This window comes from Leptinotarsa decemlineata, unplaced genomic scaffold (assembly GCF_025532065.1).
Source record: "Leptinotarsa decemlineata unplaced genomic scaffold, Ldec_3_MD MMD2_tig00026282_RagTag_RagTag, whole genome shotgun sequence".
NCBI lineage: Eukaryota > Metazoa > Arthropoda > Insecta > Coleoptera > Chrysomelidae > Leptinotarsa > Leptinotarsa decemlineata.
The window spans coordinates 3,846,369-3,862,671 of record NW_027412668.1 but is presented as its reverse complement, the minus strand read 5'-3'; the positions used below and the strand labels follow the sequence as shown (position 1 = coordinate 3,862,671).

Sequence of the window (16,303 nt, the reverse complement as noted above, 5' to 3'; positions counted from 1 at the left end):
AACGAAAAACAGTATAAACAGTTGAGATTTATTAAATATTGAATATAATGGAATACGAAGATTTAGAGTTGGAAAATACACCTCCAGAAATTGTTCAGAATGCCATAGATGTTTGTAATAATTTGATGCCAAACACATCAAAAGAAAAATATGAAATCGCTTGCAGAAACTTTATGTTCTGGAAATGAAAGAAAAGTAAATTCTTGTTCCAAAAATACCTTGTTAGTTTACTTTGAAAGTTGTCAAGAAGATTGAAATCATCAACATTATGGTCTCAGTACTCGATGCTGAGGAGTACCTCAATTATTAAAAACTGTGTTGATATATCAAAATACGAAAAACTACGTGCATTTTAAAAACGTAAATTTGATAAATATGCTCCAAAATAGTCAAAAACATCAACTTCTGAAGAAATTCAACAATTTTTAAAAGATGCTCCTGATGAAAAGTATTTGCTGATAAAGGTATGAATTGAAAATTTTCGAATTGTTATTGAAAAATGAATGTTTGGTTTTGATTTCAGGCTGCCTTAGCTATTGGCCTTACAGGGGCCAGAAGCTTCGACCATGCACAAATGAAACTACGCCACTGGATTCAGAGTGCCTCTAAACAGGTGTGACCAAAATTTCATGAAAAAATATTCATTATTAACAAAGTTATGACAACTCAAAAATTCGAAAACTCACACAGCTAACAGTTATAAAAAACACCCTATATCAACAGATATAGAAATGAGAATTTTTTTTTATGATTTCAGCAATAAAGTGCTGTCAGATGAAAAAAAAAAACAAATAGCGTAAATATTTTTCCTTTCGAGAGATGACGTTAGAAGTGCTAGAGAGGTTTGTAGGGTATTTAATGAGAGACATCCAGATCGTCCTCGTATTAGCTGCGGTACGGTAAATAAAATATGCAATGAAACTGGTGCAGTATCAAAAATGATGTTAAAAAGTAATCCTGTACAAAGACGAAACAGGAATGACAGGAATGATCAAATCATTTTAGATTATTTCGGAAATAATCCTGATGCCAGTATAAGGAATGCCACTTTAGATTTGAATATTCCTCGAGAAACTATTCGGAGATGTCTCAAGGCGAAGAATATTAAACATTTCAAGCCAAAATTTGTACACACACTTCAAGAAGGCGACGAAGCAAGACGCCTGGAATATTGTTTATGGGCCCAAGGGGAATATTTAATCAATAGAAATTTCCTAAAAAATATTTTATATACCGACGAAGTCACTTTCACTACAAATGGAGTAGTGTCATCACAGAATTGTCGCTATTGGGCAGCGTATAATCCTAACTGGGTAATAAACTGTAAGAGCCAGTATTTCCAAAAAATCAACGTCTGGTGTGGGATATTGAACGAACGAATTATTGGACGTTTCTTTTTTGAGGAAAACATTAATGCGCAGAGGTTTCTAGAATTTTTAAACACAGAGTTTTGGGATGCTATTCACGAGCTGCCAATCAATGAACGATCAAATTTAATTGTCCAGTTAGATGTGTGTTCAGTTCATTATGCCAGAGCTGTGAGGCAATGGCTTAACGAACATTTTCCAAACCGATGGATAGGCCGTGGTAGTCCGTTTATAGAGTGGCCACCCAGATCTCCAGACCTCACAGTTTTGGACTTTTTTCTTTGGGGACTTCTCACATAAAAGGTTTACGAAAACCGCTCAAGAGATAGAAATGAACTTTGTGCAAGAATTCGACAGGTATGTGCAGATATTAGCCCTCAAGAACTGAGGAACGTAATCAGAAACATTCGTAAGCGCTACGACACATGTATCGAAATACGTGGTGGATTAGTAGAGGCTACTATAATATAAGTTAGAATTAATTGTTGCACTGAATCGAAACATTTCAATAATTAGTTATTAGTTGAGTTTATTAAAATTTTTTGCTTCATTGTTAGTTGAATTGTGTGAATGTAATTCCGTTATTTTCATTAAAAATATTTACGAATCTGGCCAGCCCGCTCGCCAGATTCGACACCTTTGGACTTTTTTCATGGGGCTATTTGAAGCAAAAGGTGTACGAAACTGAACCTGCTTCAATAGTGGATATACGGCAAAGAATAATACATATTTGTAGAGATATTGACGTTACTGTGTTCGAAAATGTTCGGCGTGAAATATCGGATAGGCTATTCATATGTCAAGAAGTTCAAAGCAACCATTTCGAGCGTCTTCTGAACTAACCTCAAGCTTATTACCTCATACTATTTAGTTAAATGCCAATGTATTCAGGCAATTATTAAAAGTTCTGCCATTTTGTAGTAGGTGAGGATATTGACATTTTATACTAGGGTTGTGAAGCATTTGTCAGGATGTGTCACAAAACCCTTCTTTCCATTTAACATCTAGAACGTTTCATCTGTCAATTTCACTTCAAAATGAAGTATTCATGCATTAATTTCATTATCCTAAATTTCAATTTTTTGAGTTGACTCGTTCAAAAATGAAAGGGGGGCACATTAAAGAAATGTATAGGTTTCTCAAGAAGGTGTCACCAGGTCTGTTCCGCTTCAAAAAGCGAAAAGGAAAAGGAAATACTTGGACGTGGACAGACAATAATTCATTGATTACTTTCATCAAAACTAATGAACACAAAACTTCAGTGTAGGGTGGTTCTTGCCCAAACCTTTATGTTGGCCAATCGGGGAGAACATTTTTCCAAGGAATGAAAGAACATAGTAGTTTCTTTAACGAATGTTAAGATCGATTCCACATTTACAACAAAACATCTTTCGACAGTAGAAAATTCAGCATGAAAATCAATAAGTTATTCAAACAATAAATGTCAATAACACGCTTTAAAAAAAAGATTCAGACACTATGCAAATGAAATATTTCATAAATCATGGGTAGCCATGTTCATTAGTTGAGTAATGATTGAACAAAGGTTAGTCCCATAATTCATGATGAAATACTATGTGACATACCTGGGCTGTTCAAAATATAAGGTGAATTTTCAAATTTGGCGAGCGGAGTATATTCGATTAGCTATGAATACGTTGAAAAAGTGAAGAAAATTTTTATGGGGAATCGTCGAATAACCGTTGGAGAAGTTGCTGAGCATCGCTCAGGAATTGTTGAATGACGTCAACAACGATCCAGATATTCATAACGATACTGCACCTGCTTACTCGTCATTCCTTGCACGTAATTTTTTGTTATTGAAATATCATTATATCATTTTCTCTAGGGCATTTTCATTGATTATTGGTCAGTGAATTTCATAAAATCATTATTTTTCCGTCATCAAAGTTCTGTTCGGCATTTTCTGAAAATGAAACACACAAGGTATCGTTCTGTAATGTGACGTCATTACAGATATATTTTGAATATTAAATGGAAGAACAGGTTTTGCAGAGACCCGTTTCAACAAAAACTGAACTTGACCTCGTAATCTTCTTTTTCTTTGCCATAAAAAGTCAGAGTCAGAAATGCTTCATTGTCATAAAAGTTTAGGTTTTGTTGACAAAGCAGACTTGAGAACTAAAACAATCTGAAATATTAACATAAAGGTCAAGAATTTAAAACAAGATATTAATATGACTCACACTTCAAAATATCTATGGTATAAACCTGTGATAAAAAATTTTATACATTGACAAAACAGGCTTAAGAACTAAAACAGTCAAAGGTCAAGAATTTAAAAAAAGATATTAATATGGCTCAAACACACTTCAAAATATCTATGGTAAAAATCTGTGATAAAAAATTTTATACGTTGACAAAGCAGGCTTAAGAACTAAAACAATCAAAGGTCAAGAACTTGAAACAAGATATTAATATGGCTCAAACACACTTCAAAAAGTCTATGGTAAAATTCTGCGATAAAAAATTTTATATGTTGACAAAGCAGGCTTAAGAACTAAACAATCAGAAACATTAAAATAAAGATCAAGAATGAAAACAAGATATTTTTTTAATAATTTGTATATTATAAGTGAAAGTAATAAAGACGTCAATTTTTATTGTAATTGAGTTTAGGTGAGAATGAAATTGTAGATTTGAATCTCGATTTCGAATACTTCCCTTTTGGAACTACATATAAAACTCGTTCGAAGTATTGTTATAAAAATGTGGGAATATTTCACACTTTACCTACTTGACAATCAACCCTTTAGGATTCCCGCACAATTACGGTAACCCTTTACAGATTCTTGATAAAAAGAGTCGATTTTTATCAAAGAAACTCCCTAAAAAGAGGTAGAAAAGGGTTAAAGTGTGTTTAGAATTCTATTTACTGCATTGCCAAATTGAAATGTTAATAAATTCGAAATTGTACGAGATGAAAAATTCTCACGATTATAGTTATTTATTAACACTTTTATATGTGACATTAGGCATGAAAAGGTACAAGAAAGAATTGGAGGAAATTGGTCTTAAAAAACCCAAAGTCCGAATCAACTGAACCATGAGAAAAACATATATATTTACTAAACGCTTGATTATATCACAGAATCATTGAAAAATAAGTGGACTAATGGAGAAACCTATCAAAGGTGTATGAAAAATATTATTCGAACAAGACGTAACAATAATAAAAATAATAATGTTGAAGCTCGCGGGGTAAATTATTCTCAAATCCAATGATCACCGTTTTCGCGATCTAGAGGAGTGATAATTGACTGATGACAAGGACAGAAAATACCCATGAATAAAAGAGTGCGAAGAAACATCTAGAATACATGACATCTAATTTTTAACAGTTCTCAAAGTAAACTGTTTGCTATCATGTTGTACGATCTCTGTTCAAAAGATAAGGTGAATTTTGATTTTTTTCAAAAAATATTTATTTATTCATTCATTCAAAGTATTTTCGAGCACCCAATTCCATTTTTTACACAAAATTTGATGTAAATTCTTTGACCCATATTTTTCGATAGCAGAAAATAGCCGAACACGAAAAACTACTTTTCAAATGTATGTTGTATGTTTTTTCCGTTAACCAGCTATTCTCACCCCTACGAACGACAACCCTCAGAAGTCTAAACTTGTCCAGCTACCGATCGACCTTATATAAACCTTATATAAACCTGCGGTTTAAATCAATGAAACCTTCAACTAGGTACTACGAATTCTTCGTATGAAATATCTTTATCTGAAGAAACGTTGGTTGAGTAACAGCATCAATTTCTTCTAAAGAAAACAATTGTTTTCTCTCTGGGCTCTGTAACAATAACTGATTATTCTTTATGAAGGTTCCTCAAAGAGATATAACACAATTAATATCTTAACAAAGCTGACCACAGTGATAATCGGACAAACTTTTTATGTGTTCTTTTCAAGAGGCCCCGTAGAATTTTCGAAACGCCCCCAGATTCACGAAACGTTGCTCTTTTCGAACAAACATCCCTTAATGTGACGGACATACGTCATGGTGAAAACCACATGTTTGCTCTTACATTAAAAAGGTCTTCTTCATTGTTCGCCGAGGGGTTCGGAAGCATTATTTGCTTCTAGAGGGTGGTCCCGACGAAATGTAGGTACTTCCGAAAACAACTATCGATCTCTGAATGAGAGATGGGCCGTAATTACATTTTTATGCACACTTTATTATAGCGACATGAAATTTCAATTCAGAACTATAACATTAAAAACAAACAATTTTTTAATGTGTTCTTCTTGAGACCAAGTGTTACATTTATTTGCACACTTTATTATAGCAACATGAAATTTCAATTCAGACCTAACATAAGAAGTGTTTTTGAAGAAATGTATTTTACTTTCTTGAGAATAAGGGTTATATTTTTATGCTGACTTTATTAGCAACCTGAAATTTCAATTCAGAACTATAACATAAGAAAAATACGATGTTTTGAATGTATTTTACTTCTTGAGACTAAGTGTCACATTATTATGCACACTTTAGTAGGAAATACGAAATTTTAATTTAGAACTTAACCTAATGAAAATAAAATGTTTTAATGTATTTTACTTCCTTGATAATAAGTATTATATTTTTATGCTCACTTTATCAGCAACATAAAATTTTAATTCAAAAGTATAACATATGAAAAATACAATTCATGAATGTATTTTACTTTCTAAGACTGAGTGTCACATTATTTTGCACACTTTAATAGCAAATACGAAATTTTAATTCAGAACTTAACATAATAAAAATAAAATGTTTTAATGTATTTTATTTCCTTGAGAATAAGTATTATATTTTTATGCTCACTTTATTAGCAACATAAAATTTCAATTCAGAACTATAACATAGGAAAAATACAATTTTTGAATGTATTTTACTTCCTGAGACTAAGTGTCACATTATCATCCACACTTTAGTAGCAAATACGAAATTTTAATTTAGAATTCGACATAATAAGAATGAAATGTTTTAATGTATTTTATTTTTTTGAGAATAAGTATTATATTTTTATGCTCACTTTATCAGCAACATAAAATTTCAATTCAGAAGTATAACATAGGAAAAATACAATTTTTGAATGTATTTTACTTCCTGAGACTAAGTGTCACATTATCATCCACACTTTAGTAACAAATACGAAATTTTAATTTAGAATTCGACATAATAAAAATAAAATGTTTTAATGTATTTTATTTTTTTGAGAATAAGTATTATATTTTTATGCTCACTTTATCAGCAACATAAAATTTCAATTCAGAAGTATAACATAGGAAAAATACAATTTTTGAATGTATTTTACTTCCTGAGACTAAGTGTCACATTATCATCCACACTTTAGTAGCAAATACGAAATTTTAATTTAGAATTCAACATAATAAATATAAAATGTTTTAATGTATTTTACTTCTTTGAGAATAAGTATAATATTTTTATGCTCACTTTATTAGCAACATGAAATTTCAATTCAGAACTATAACATAGGAAAAATACAATTTTTTAATGTATTTTACTTCCTGAGACTAAGTGTCACATTATTATTCACACTTTAATATCAAATACGAAATTTTAATTTAGAACTTGACATATTAAAAATAAAATTGTTGAATGTATTTTACTTCCTTGAGACTAAGTGTTAGTATTTTATGCTCACTTTATCAACAACCTGAAATTTCAATTTAGAACTATAACATTAGAAATATGCAATTGTTGAATGTATTTCACTTCTTTGAAAATGAGTGTTGTACGTAATATAACAATCCTTTCGTAAGTGTTATATTTCAGTTATAATCACGATAGAAATAATTCTCTTCTTGTATTAGAATAAAAAAAATCCTATAACCAGCCGTACATTATTAAAAAAAATCGGTCGTTTCTCAATGCTACTCTTTACAAGCATCTTTGCCTGGCATATCATTTGCACTATGCATGATAATGTTTTGAAGCACCCCGTTGCTTGGTTGGACAGTGTAAGTTAACAGTAACATATGTCGATTCAATCTATAACTTAGAACTATCAAGGATAACCTATTATTTTTATCTATTATGAATAAATAACAAATATATCTCGGAGAAAATAGCGCTTTAAGTCATCTGATCACTGTTCTGAGTTGGTAATAAAAGGAGATAGATATTGTTACATACAAACGTCAAATTTGTATAGACGTTTTGGATAGTTCCATGTCATTTGTCCATGTCCATGACATGGATAGTTCCATGTCATTTGTCAGTGTTCCATGCTGTATACCTTGCTCGTTGTGCTGTTGATTGCAGTTATTTTCACTCACACATGAAACTTTAGAAAAACTTATGTTGGACAACAAACACTGTTCGAACACGGACAATTTGTATAAAACCGCCTTAACCTACCCGTAAAACAAGTAAAATTTGTTGTTCCACTCATATCATCTCTTATGCGATTAGATCTTTAGTGGCTCATACTTTCAGGAGGTAAACAAACTGCCTACCAGACTACTTCCTAAAGAAGATATGCTCAGTCACTGTAGGAGATGTCACATGCAAACGATTTAGTGAAAAACTCTTACCTTTCCTTTTCTGATGATGGCTCGCCTTCTGCTCTTGACCTCTTGACCTACGGAAAAATATCGATGAAAACAAAATGCATGTTATTTGACGTTTGTGGGTTTTCTGAGATTCATAAAACAAACTTATGATCCAAATTGTAATATTTCAGGTTAGTTCTGGCTGTCTGAAAGAATTATTATCAAACTATTCAAAAGATAAATCTATTTAATACATGGTGGGCCATCGAAAACTTGACATGGAGGTTTTGGGTACTTATCTTGCAAATCCAAAAAAAACGCTCACTGATATTATTGAAAATGACCACAATTATCGGGAGGATCCGTTATTATTTCAACAAGATGGGGCTCCTCCGCACTATGCTTAGACTATCAGACTTTTCCGGATCATGGCGGGGCACTATCGAATTACCACCACGATCACCAGACCTTTCGCCGTTAGATTTTTTTCTGTGGGGTCAATTGAAAAGCAGAATTTACTTTACTCCTCCTGCATCACTCGAAGATTTATGGCAACGAATCACAAATGAATGTCGCCAAATTACTCCAGAAATGATCCACAATGTTCAAGAACGTTTCCAGCAGAATCTCTTTTATTGCATGGAAGCTGGAGGTGCCCATTTTGAGCATATGCTAACATGAGAATAAAATACAGTAACTTCAATTCTAAATTTAATATGGTTCGTCCAAACTAAAAAAATGTACACCGTTGTTTAGAGAATTCCAAAATCTTTCAAACGATGTGCGACTCGACTATACCTAAATATTCTTAACAGTGTTGAGTTTTTTGCCCAAAATTGACCCAAAAACAACCTTTCTGAGGCTAAGCATACACTAACACCAAACACTCTGTATATGAATTGTAAAAATGCACATTTGTTTCTGCCAGAGAATGACCTATACGGACACGGAGTTTGTTTTCGTAATGAAGACCTTGGATTTTCGACAACTGCCGTCATTGATTGAAATACGACACCCTCTCTCTGTTCCAGCCTTTTTTTGTCGACCTTCGTAGCGCATATGGTGGTCGTTAGTGAAATTAATTACTCAAAAACCCAGAAATGTTGTTTCTGTCAGTTTTTGACTTGGGAATACAAAGAAAAAATGGTATGATTTGGATTGATAAGGAAAAACTTCTTCTAAAAATTGTGTATGTCATTATCTAGTTCTGGCCCCTCACTCTAACTATGGTGTTATCTTGTTTCTCATAGTGAAAGCAGAGGTATTTTTGAAGGTTACTTATCCTGGAAGATGATTATATTTATTCCAGAAACACATTATTATGAGATTTTCACTACACTGCGATACATTTACAACCAATCCGGAAATTTACACAGTCACCGCAAGGTCTCCATTGGGATCCTCTGGCCAGACTCATTTTAGAATAGAATAGAATAGAATAGAATAGAATAGAAGCTTATTTAACCACATTACACTTCACATGTTTGTAGCAAGTCATGACAAATTTGTTGCGCACAGCAAAAGTAATTTCAGATCGGATGAGTATAAAATATAATTTAAGATAAAAAATTGAGCAACATAAAGATTAACATTAAAAACATGAAAGAACAACATGATATAGATATAGCATATTTACGGTAGTCAGATGAGTATGTTGCTTGTATGTTGAGACTTAGGAGCGATTTTTAAAATACCCCAGGTAATCAAAGACAGAGTAAAAGCAGCCCTCCAATAGTAGTTGTTTAATGGATTGTTTGACTTTATTCATACTAAGATCTTTCAGCTTGACTAGTAAACAGTTATATAAGTTGTAATCCAAAGAATTTTTTTGTGATTTAGCTAGGCGATATCGATTTGTACAGATCTTTTCAGCGTTTCTCGTATGGTACTGATGAATATTAGAACGTTTAAGGTAAGGTACTCGCAATTCTGTGGATTTCTAGCAAAACATGAAAAATGAATAACGTTGGTACAGGCATGATACCTAGTTTTTTGAAAATTGGCTGACACGGTTCCCGAAAACCTACATCTGCCAATATTCGAATGGCTCGTTTTTGTAACCTAAAGATATTGAGAGAACCAGGTGAGTTTCCCCAAAGAACAATTCCATAACCAATGTGAGAATGAAAAAGCGAATAATAAGTAATTTTTAATATATCGAAGCTGGTAATATTTTGAAGTTGTCGTAGAACATAAATAGTGCTGGATAACTTGCTCCTAAGCTGATTTGTATGTTGATGCCAAGATAAGGTATTGTCAAGTGATATGCCAAGCAATTTCACGCTATCATTTGAGGGGCCTACAGTGGAGAATTGAAGACGTTGTGTCTTATTGGTATTTAATTTTAAATTATTTGTTAGAAACCAAGTATTAGACGTTTTCAATGTCTTCCGATATTTCTGTTAGTTTGTTGACACTATTTCCACTGTAGATTAAGGTGGTATCATCAGCATAGAGAATTGTTTTATTTGGCGCCATAAAGTTGCAGAAATCATTTACGTAGATGATAAAAAGTAAGGGCCCAAGGATAGATCCTTGAGGGACTCCATGTACTACAGGTTTGAAGCTAGAAATGGTATTATTGCAAGAAACAGCTTGATATCTATTTGTGAGGTACGATTTGATAAGTGTGATAAGTGAAACTCCTCTCACCCCATAATATTGTAATTTTTCAAGTAACAGCGTGTGTGACACGCAGCCAAAAGCCTTAGATAAATCAGAAAGTGTAATGGCAGTATGCAGTCCATCTTCAAGGCCATCAATGACATATCCAGCTATATCTAAGACAGCTTGCGAGGTGGATCTTTCTTTGCGGAAACCATATTGGGAGTTTGAGAAAAATGTATTTGTTTCAGAATAGGAATATAGGCGTCTTATTAAAATTATTTCAACAATTTTACTAAAAATTGAGATAATGGAAATAGGACGGAAATTATCCAAGGAAGAAATATCTCCTTTTTTAAATATTGGGATCACTTTGGAGAACTTAAAAGAACCCGGAAATATGCCTGTTTCAAAAATCAGATTTACTAACATGGTTAACGGGTTAGTGTTGAGGGAATAACCGATAAATATTGGAGAACAATCTAAGCTGCGCAAAGTTTGGCACTACAGATCTCCAAGACCATTTCCGAAATTTCCTCTGGCTAGATGTTTGTTTCAGGCCTAAAGATCCATCAACTTGTGCTTCTGAAGTCACGGAACTTATTCTATCATCCATGGATGCATATATTCCTTTTTCAATGAAACGACGTTCTTACGGCAAACCTTGGTTCAACGAAACTAGCTTAACAATTTGCGTCGCACTCCACAGTCGATTTTCTGGTAGAAAACTTCGATGCTATGGCCTATCAGAACTTATTATACCACTTACTTTTATGGTATATCTCTCATTGTCTTCTGGCGGTGTTCCAGAATTGCTGAAATGTGGTAAAATAACACCTGTGTATAAAAAGAACTGTCGTCTGAGCCTTGAAAATTACAGACCAATCACAGTACCTTTTTCCAAAGTATTCGAGTATTGTTTTTTAGAAAGATTAACGTCATTTCGTCATGAATATGATATAATTTCGAGAAACCATCATGGATATTTGAACAAAAAATCTACGAAGACTGCGGTGTTTTCTTATTATTAAAAAATAATAAAATGTATTGAGGCAGAAGAATGCCCTGTTGGAATCTTTTGTGACCTCAGCAGGGCATTTGACTGTATCAATCACGACATACAACTGGAAAAGCTGTATAAGTATGGTATTAGAAGCTGTCCTATAGATTGGATGAAATCATTTATACTCAAACGTACACAATATGTAGCCATCAACACTCATTTCTCACAGCAAACTGAAACAGACATTGGTGTCCCTCAGGGGTCCATATTGGGGCCAACTCTGTTCCTGTTCTATATCAATGATTTGGATAAACTTTCTATACCTGCATCCTTCACAATGTACGCTGATGAAACGTCGTTAATCATATCTGACAAAATGGACCCTTCCTTGCGTGAAAGATGCAATGAAGTGTTGACTTCTTTGAATGAATGGTTTTCAGCAAATTACTTGCTTTTTAATACTTCGAAAACGCAAGCACTGAGGTTCCACCATGTCCAAAAAGAATGTAATGAGTTGTCATTCCAATCAAACGAATCGAGTCCATCGATCTCAACTAGTTCGGATCAAACAATTTTCTTAGGATTACGAATGGATAAAAATCTCAATTGGAAGGCTCACTCCCATTACTAATCTCAAAATTGAGTTCGATTGCCTTTCAATTTAGAAATTTGCGGCATGTACTCAATATTGATCAATTGATACAGCTCTACTATGCACAAGTTGAAAGTAGGCTACGATACGGTGTGATATTTTGGGGTTTATCTACCCTAGCAGAAGATATCTTCGTGGCACAAAAACGAATTTTACGATCAATGACAGGGCTTTCACAGACTGATTCATGCAAAGATATATTCAAGAGACTGAAAATAGTAACATTAACATGTCTGATCATATCAGAGTTGACAGTAATGATGAAATTCATATGAGGAACAAACAAAATCACAGTTTCAATACAAGACAAAAGAATGATTTTTCAATTCCATTCGGAAAATTCAAAATAACTCGCCAATCTCCCAGTCATATGGCTCCTAGAATATACAATGTTCTTCCTTCAAATGTGAGAAACTGCATGACAAAACAATCATTCAAATATAATTCAAAATCCTTTTTGACAGAACAGTGTTTTACCTATTTTGTTTGAATGGGGACTACGAAAAAAAAATACTAAAACGATAGACAGCATCCTGTATACGATGGTTTATTTCAATAGCCTGCAATATTAAGAATTACACAACTATGGTGTTAACCACGGTCAATTTTTTTGAAAGAGTAAAATAATTTTCAAAGTTTTTGGTGCAAAGTTATTTTTATTTTTTCAATAATATCAAATTACAAAACATCAAAATAAAATGGGTGTTTTGGAAAAAACTGGAGATTATTTTGAAGAATTATTTTGGACAAGAAAATCTCCAGAAAATCAATGAGTTTGTTCCGAAATATCAAATATTATTTTGATGTATTGTGATTTGATATTATCAAAGATTAAGTTCTTGTTACAATACAATATAATTTTGAGTAATTTTCGGTGTTAACAAAAAATAAAGATAACTTAGCACCAAAAACTTTGAAAATTATTTTACTCTTCAAAAAAATTAACCGTGGTTTACAACATAATTGTGTAATTCCTAATATTACAGGCTTTCAAAATGAACCGTCGTATACAGGATTATGTCTATTTATCGTTTTAGCAAATTTTTTTCGTAGTCCCCATTTTAAAAAAATTGGTGAAAAAATAAAACTTCACTTAGATGGACATGACTATAAATCTAAATGTATTTTTTAATGCTAAACAACTTTTCTAAATAATATTTTCCGAAATTTTTCAAAATAATAGTACTTTACTCGCATATCTCAAAATCAAATATTTGATGCCTCCTCGTATATTATGTGTGTTTTACTGTATTTTGTTGGTGCATGTTTAGTTTTAGGGGATGCACAAACTTTAATCAAGAATAACATTTTCTCGAAAAACCCTTAATAAATAAGTTTCCCCCCATATGGTGCATACTTTGGGGATGGCACTGTACCATCGCGGACTTTTTTGTAGACGTTTTTAAGACAATTTTTCGAATTTCCATATCAATATCAATATAAATGAGAGTTAGAATGTTTCTATATCTTCTCAAATTTCAATATTTAGGTAATACAAATAAGAATTAAAATGTTCAAAATTTTGTTCTGCAAAAAAATATAATTTTGACTTTTTAAACCTATTATAACTTGAAAAATCGATTACCTACGTCCAAAGAAGTCGAACTGAGTAAAAACAGAAGAAAACAAAAAAATCTATTCTAAAATGAAAGCGGATCATCAGTTGTTTTCTTCCGTATACTAGATTGGTTGTGAAGGAATATTTTTGGAAATTGGCTTTGGACATTATGGTGATAAGATGTGCAAAAATAAATTTTCAAATAGAAATGATAAATCAGAACCTTTCAACCTGTATTTTGTCGCTCTGACTTGCTTGCCCTGTGAGAATGGTTCTGAAATAAAATCGTGTACCTTCAATATCATACCTACATATCAGTGATTCAAATCAAAATACACCTAGTTCGTCATAATATGTATTTTCATAAATACAAACTTTGTTTGTGGAAATCCAATCGTGAAAAAAAAAATATGAATGAGAAATCTTACTGACAATACAGAGTTAGATGCTAAGTAATTTGTAATGTGATATGTAATGTATGGAAGTCATCTATATTGGTACTATACGTAGATACATACATTTTGGTAAGTTAACAAGAGCTTTGTTATATTTTTAGCAGTCATAAATTCGGTATACCTACCCAAGTATTATTTGATCTATGATAGCAAACACTTTAAAATATAAGATGATATTTCCCCTACTGAGTCATGCATGCATGTTGGGTTTCATTTTTTTTATAATCTACTAGATTAGTCATATTTAGTGTTATATACTTAAGTATGTACTGACTGAATATCATGCATCATGGTATATTTATATTAATGCTAATAAATAGGTACACTTTGCCAACATCATTGTAATCAAATTTCAGGGCAAACAATTAGAGCATACAGGTAATCATTATAAAATATAAAGATGCAGTTTATTTCACAGGCTTCAATGGATACACATTTTACGAGAAATGTCATTCAACAAAGCTTTCAGTCAATTCAAATCATCTACTCACCATAAACAGAGAATTACAATTTAATTAATTATGAAAAAGTATATCTCTACTACATTTATTTTTTTCCCTTGTTTAAAATGTAATTATCACAAAAGAAGAATTATGTTATATCAGTAAGTACCTACCTAAACTTGTAGTAAGATTTCCCTTTTCGCAAAAGTAAGTATTCCGATTGAATCAATGTATCTTTATGAATAAAAATATTGGCTAGAAAATCCATTGAATTATTCCTATATAGGAATTTTGAAATTTTCAATATTTACAATCGATTTAAAACAGATTTTAAACAGAAATGAAACCCCTTTTTACGAGCCGCTTCTCATTGTTTACTTTGTAAGTTGTCATTTTGAGGTAAAAGATAAGAATTCTTCCTCTACTTATGTGGCATCCTTGATTACATTCAACACAGAATATTTAAAAACATTCAAATTTAAGGAATGGTGCTTAAAGCATCTATAGAACTCTCTTTAAACTTCTATCGAAAAATATAAGCATAGCACAACTATTCACATGGGCGTTTTTTTTGTAATGAATGAACTATTATAGCAACACTACATCTACATTTTAAACGTCAAAATAATATACACAAATCATGTTCAATATTTCAATTCACGAAAATCTGATCAGAGTTAACAACTCAATGAAATCAAAAACCTGATGATGCTAAAAGAAAATTAAATAGGGTACCTACTACCCAAATGAGTTATAATTATTATTTTGGAGTAAATGTAAATTTATTGTTGCTCCTCAAAGCTCTTAGCACTACGTGCAAGTCTTGCACAGAATCTAAATGTATTTTACTGACAAAATGCTAACCTTTGGCTCACACATCTTATCAATCATTGTGCACCTAGGAGTTTGTGCGTTCAGATAGTTGCAAGGCATTAAAGTCACCATTGTTACGGTACCCGTCGGTACCAAGATTTTCACGTCACTCACGACACTACATCATCCGATACAACGACTCAAATCACAATTTAAACAGTAATTCTTTGTCACCATTTCCACGAAACCATAGATTTGCAGCTAAAAACACAACAATCCTTTGAAAAACCCCAATTAGTTAGCTAGACACAACTCTCAACGGCTAGGAATCGACTGGATAACATTGAGAAGAAGAGGTCCGCGAAGAGTGAGAGAGAGGGGGTAGTCGAATGCCCTCCTCTCCTAGCCCAGGGCAAACTCCGGTTCGACCAATGATGCCCAACTTGCGGTCGGAGTGATGCGAAACGTCCAATGGCAGGGCGGCGCTCGTTATTGCTCTTGTTTTGTTATGCATATTTTGTCGGAGGGATCTCGTTTTGCGTGCGCTAGATAGGGATGGAGAGCACTAGAATGTCTTTGCTGTTATCTTATTAATTTGTGTTGATTTGAGTTAGGAATTTCTGCGACCTGCGGATCCAATGACTTGAAAGGGATGAAGAATATTGATTTGGATGTGATTTCGGGTACCTTTCTAATTAGGAGAAATTCTTGGAGTTTGAAAGTTGCTCATATTGGGTATCTACCTATAATAGATAGGTATGTGAACTTTTTTGGTTTCAAATGTCGGTTAGCCCATTTTTACGACTAAGCCAACCTAACATTTTTTATCATTCGTTCATTGCGATTCCAGAATTGCTAAGATGCAAAGAGGACTTTA

General features: G+C 32.7%; 1 protein-coding gene across 1 annotated transcript in view; it reads right to left on the bottom strand.

Annotated features, from left to right (window-relative positions):
- eya (eya transcriptional coactivator and phosphatase 2) overlaps nt 1–15,764 on the bottom strand; it is an 84,109-nt gene extending 68,345 nt beyond the window's left edge. Inside the window, exons 1-2 of the mRNA XM_074179643.1 lie at nt 15,478–15,764; nt 7,941–7,987 (exon numbers count right to left, since the gene is read on the bottom strand). Of these exons, the coding sequence (XP_074035744.1) occupies nt 7,941–7,987; nt 15,478–15,558 (128 nt within the window). The 5' untranslated portion in view covers nt 15,559–15,764. The remainder of the gene's footprint in view (nt 1–7,940; nt 7,988–15,477) is intronic.
- Nucleotides 15,765–16,303: the final 539 nt, after the last annotated feature.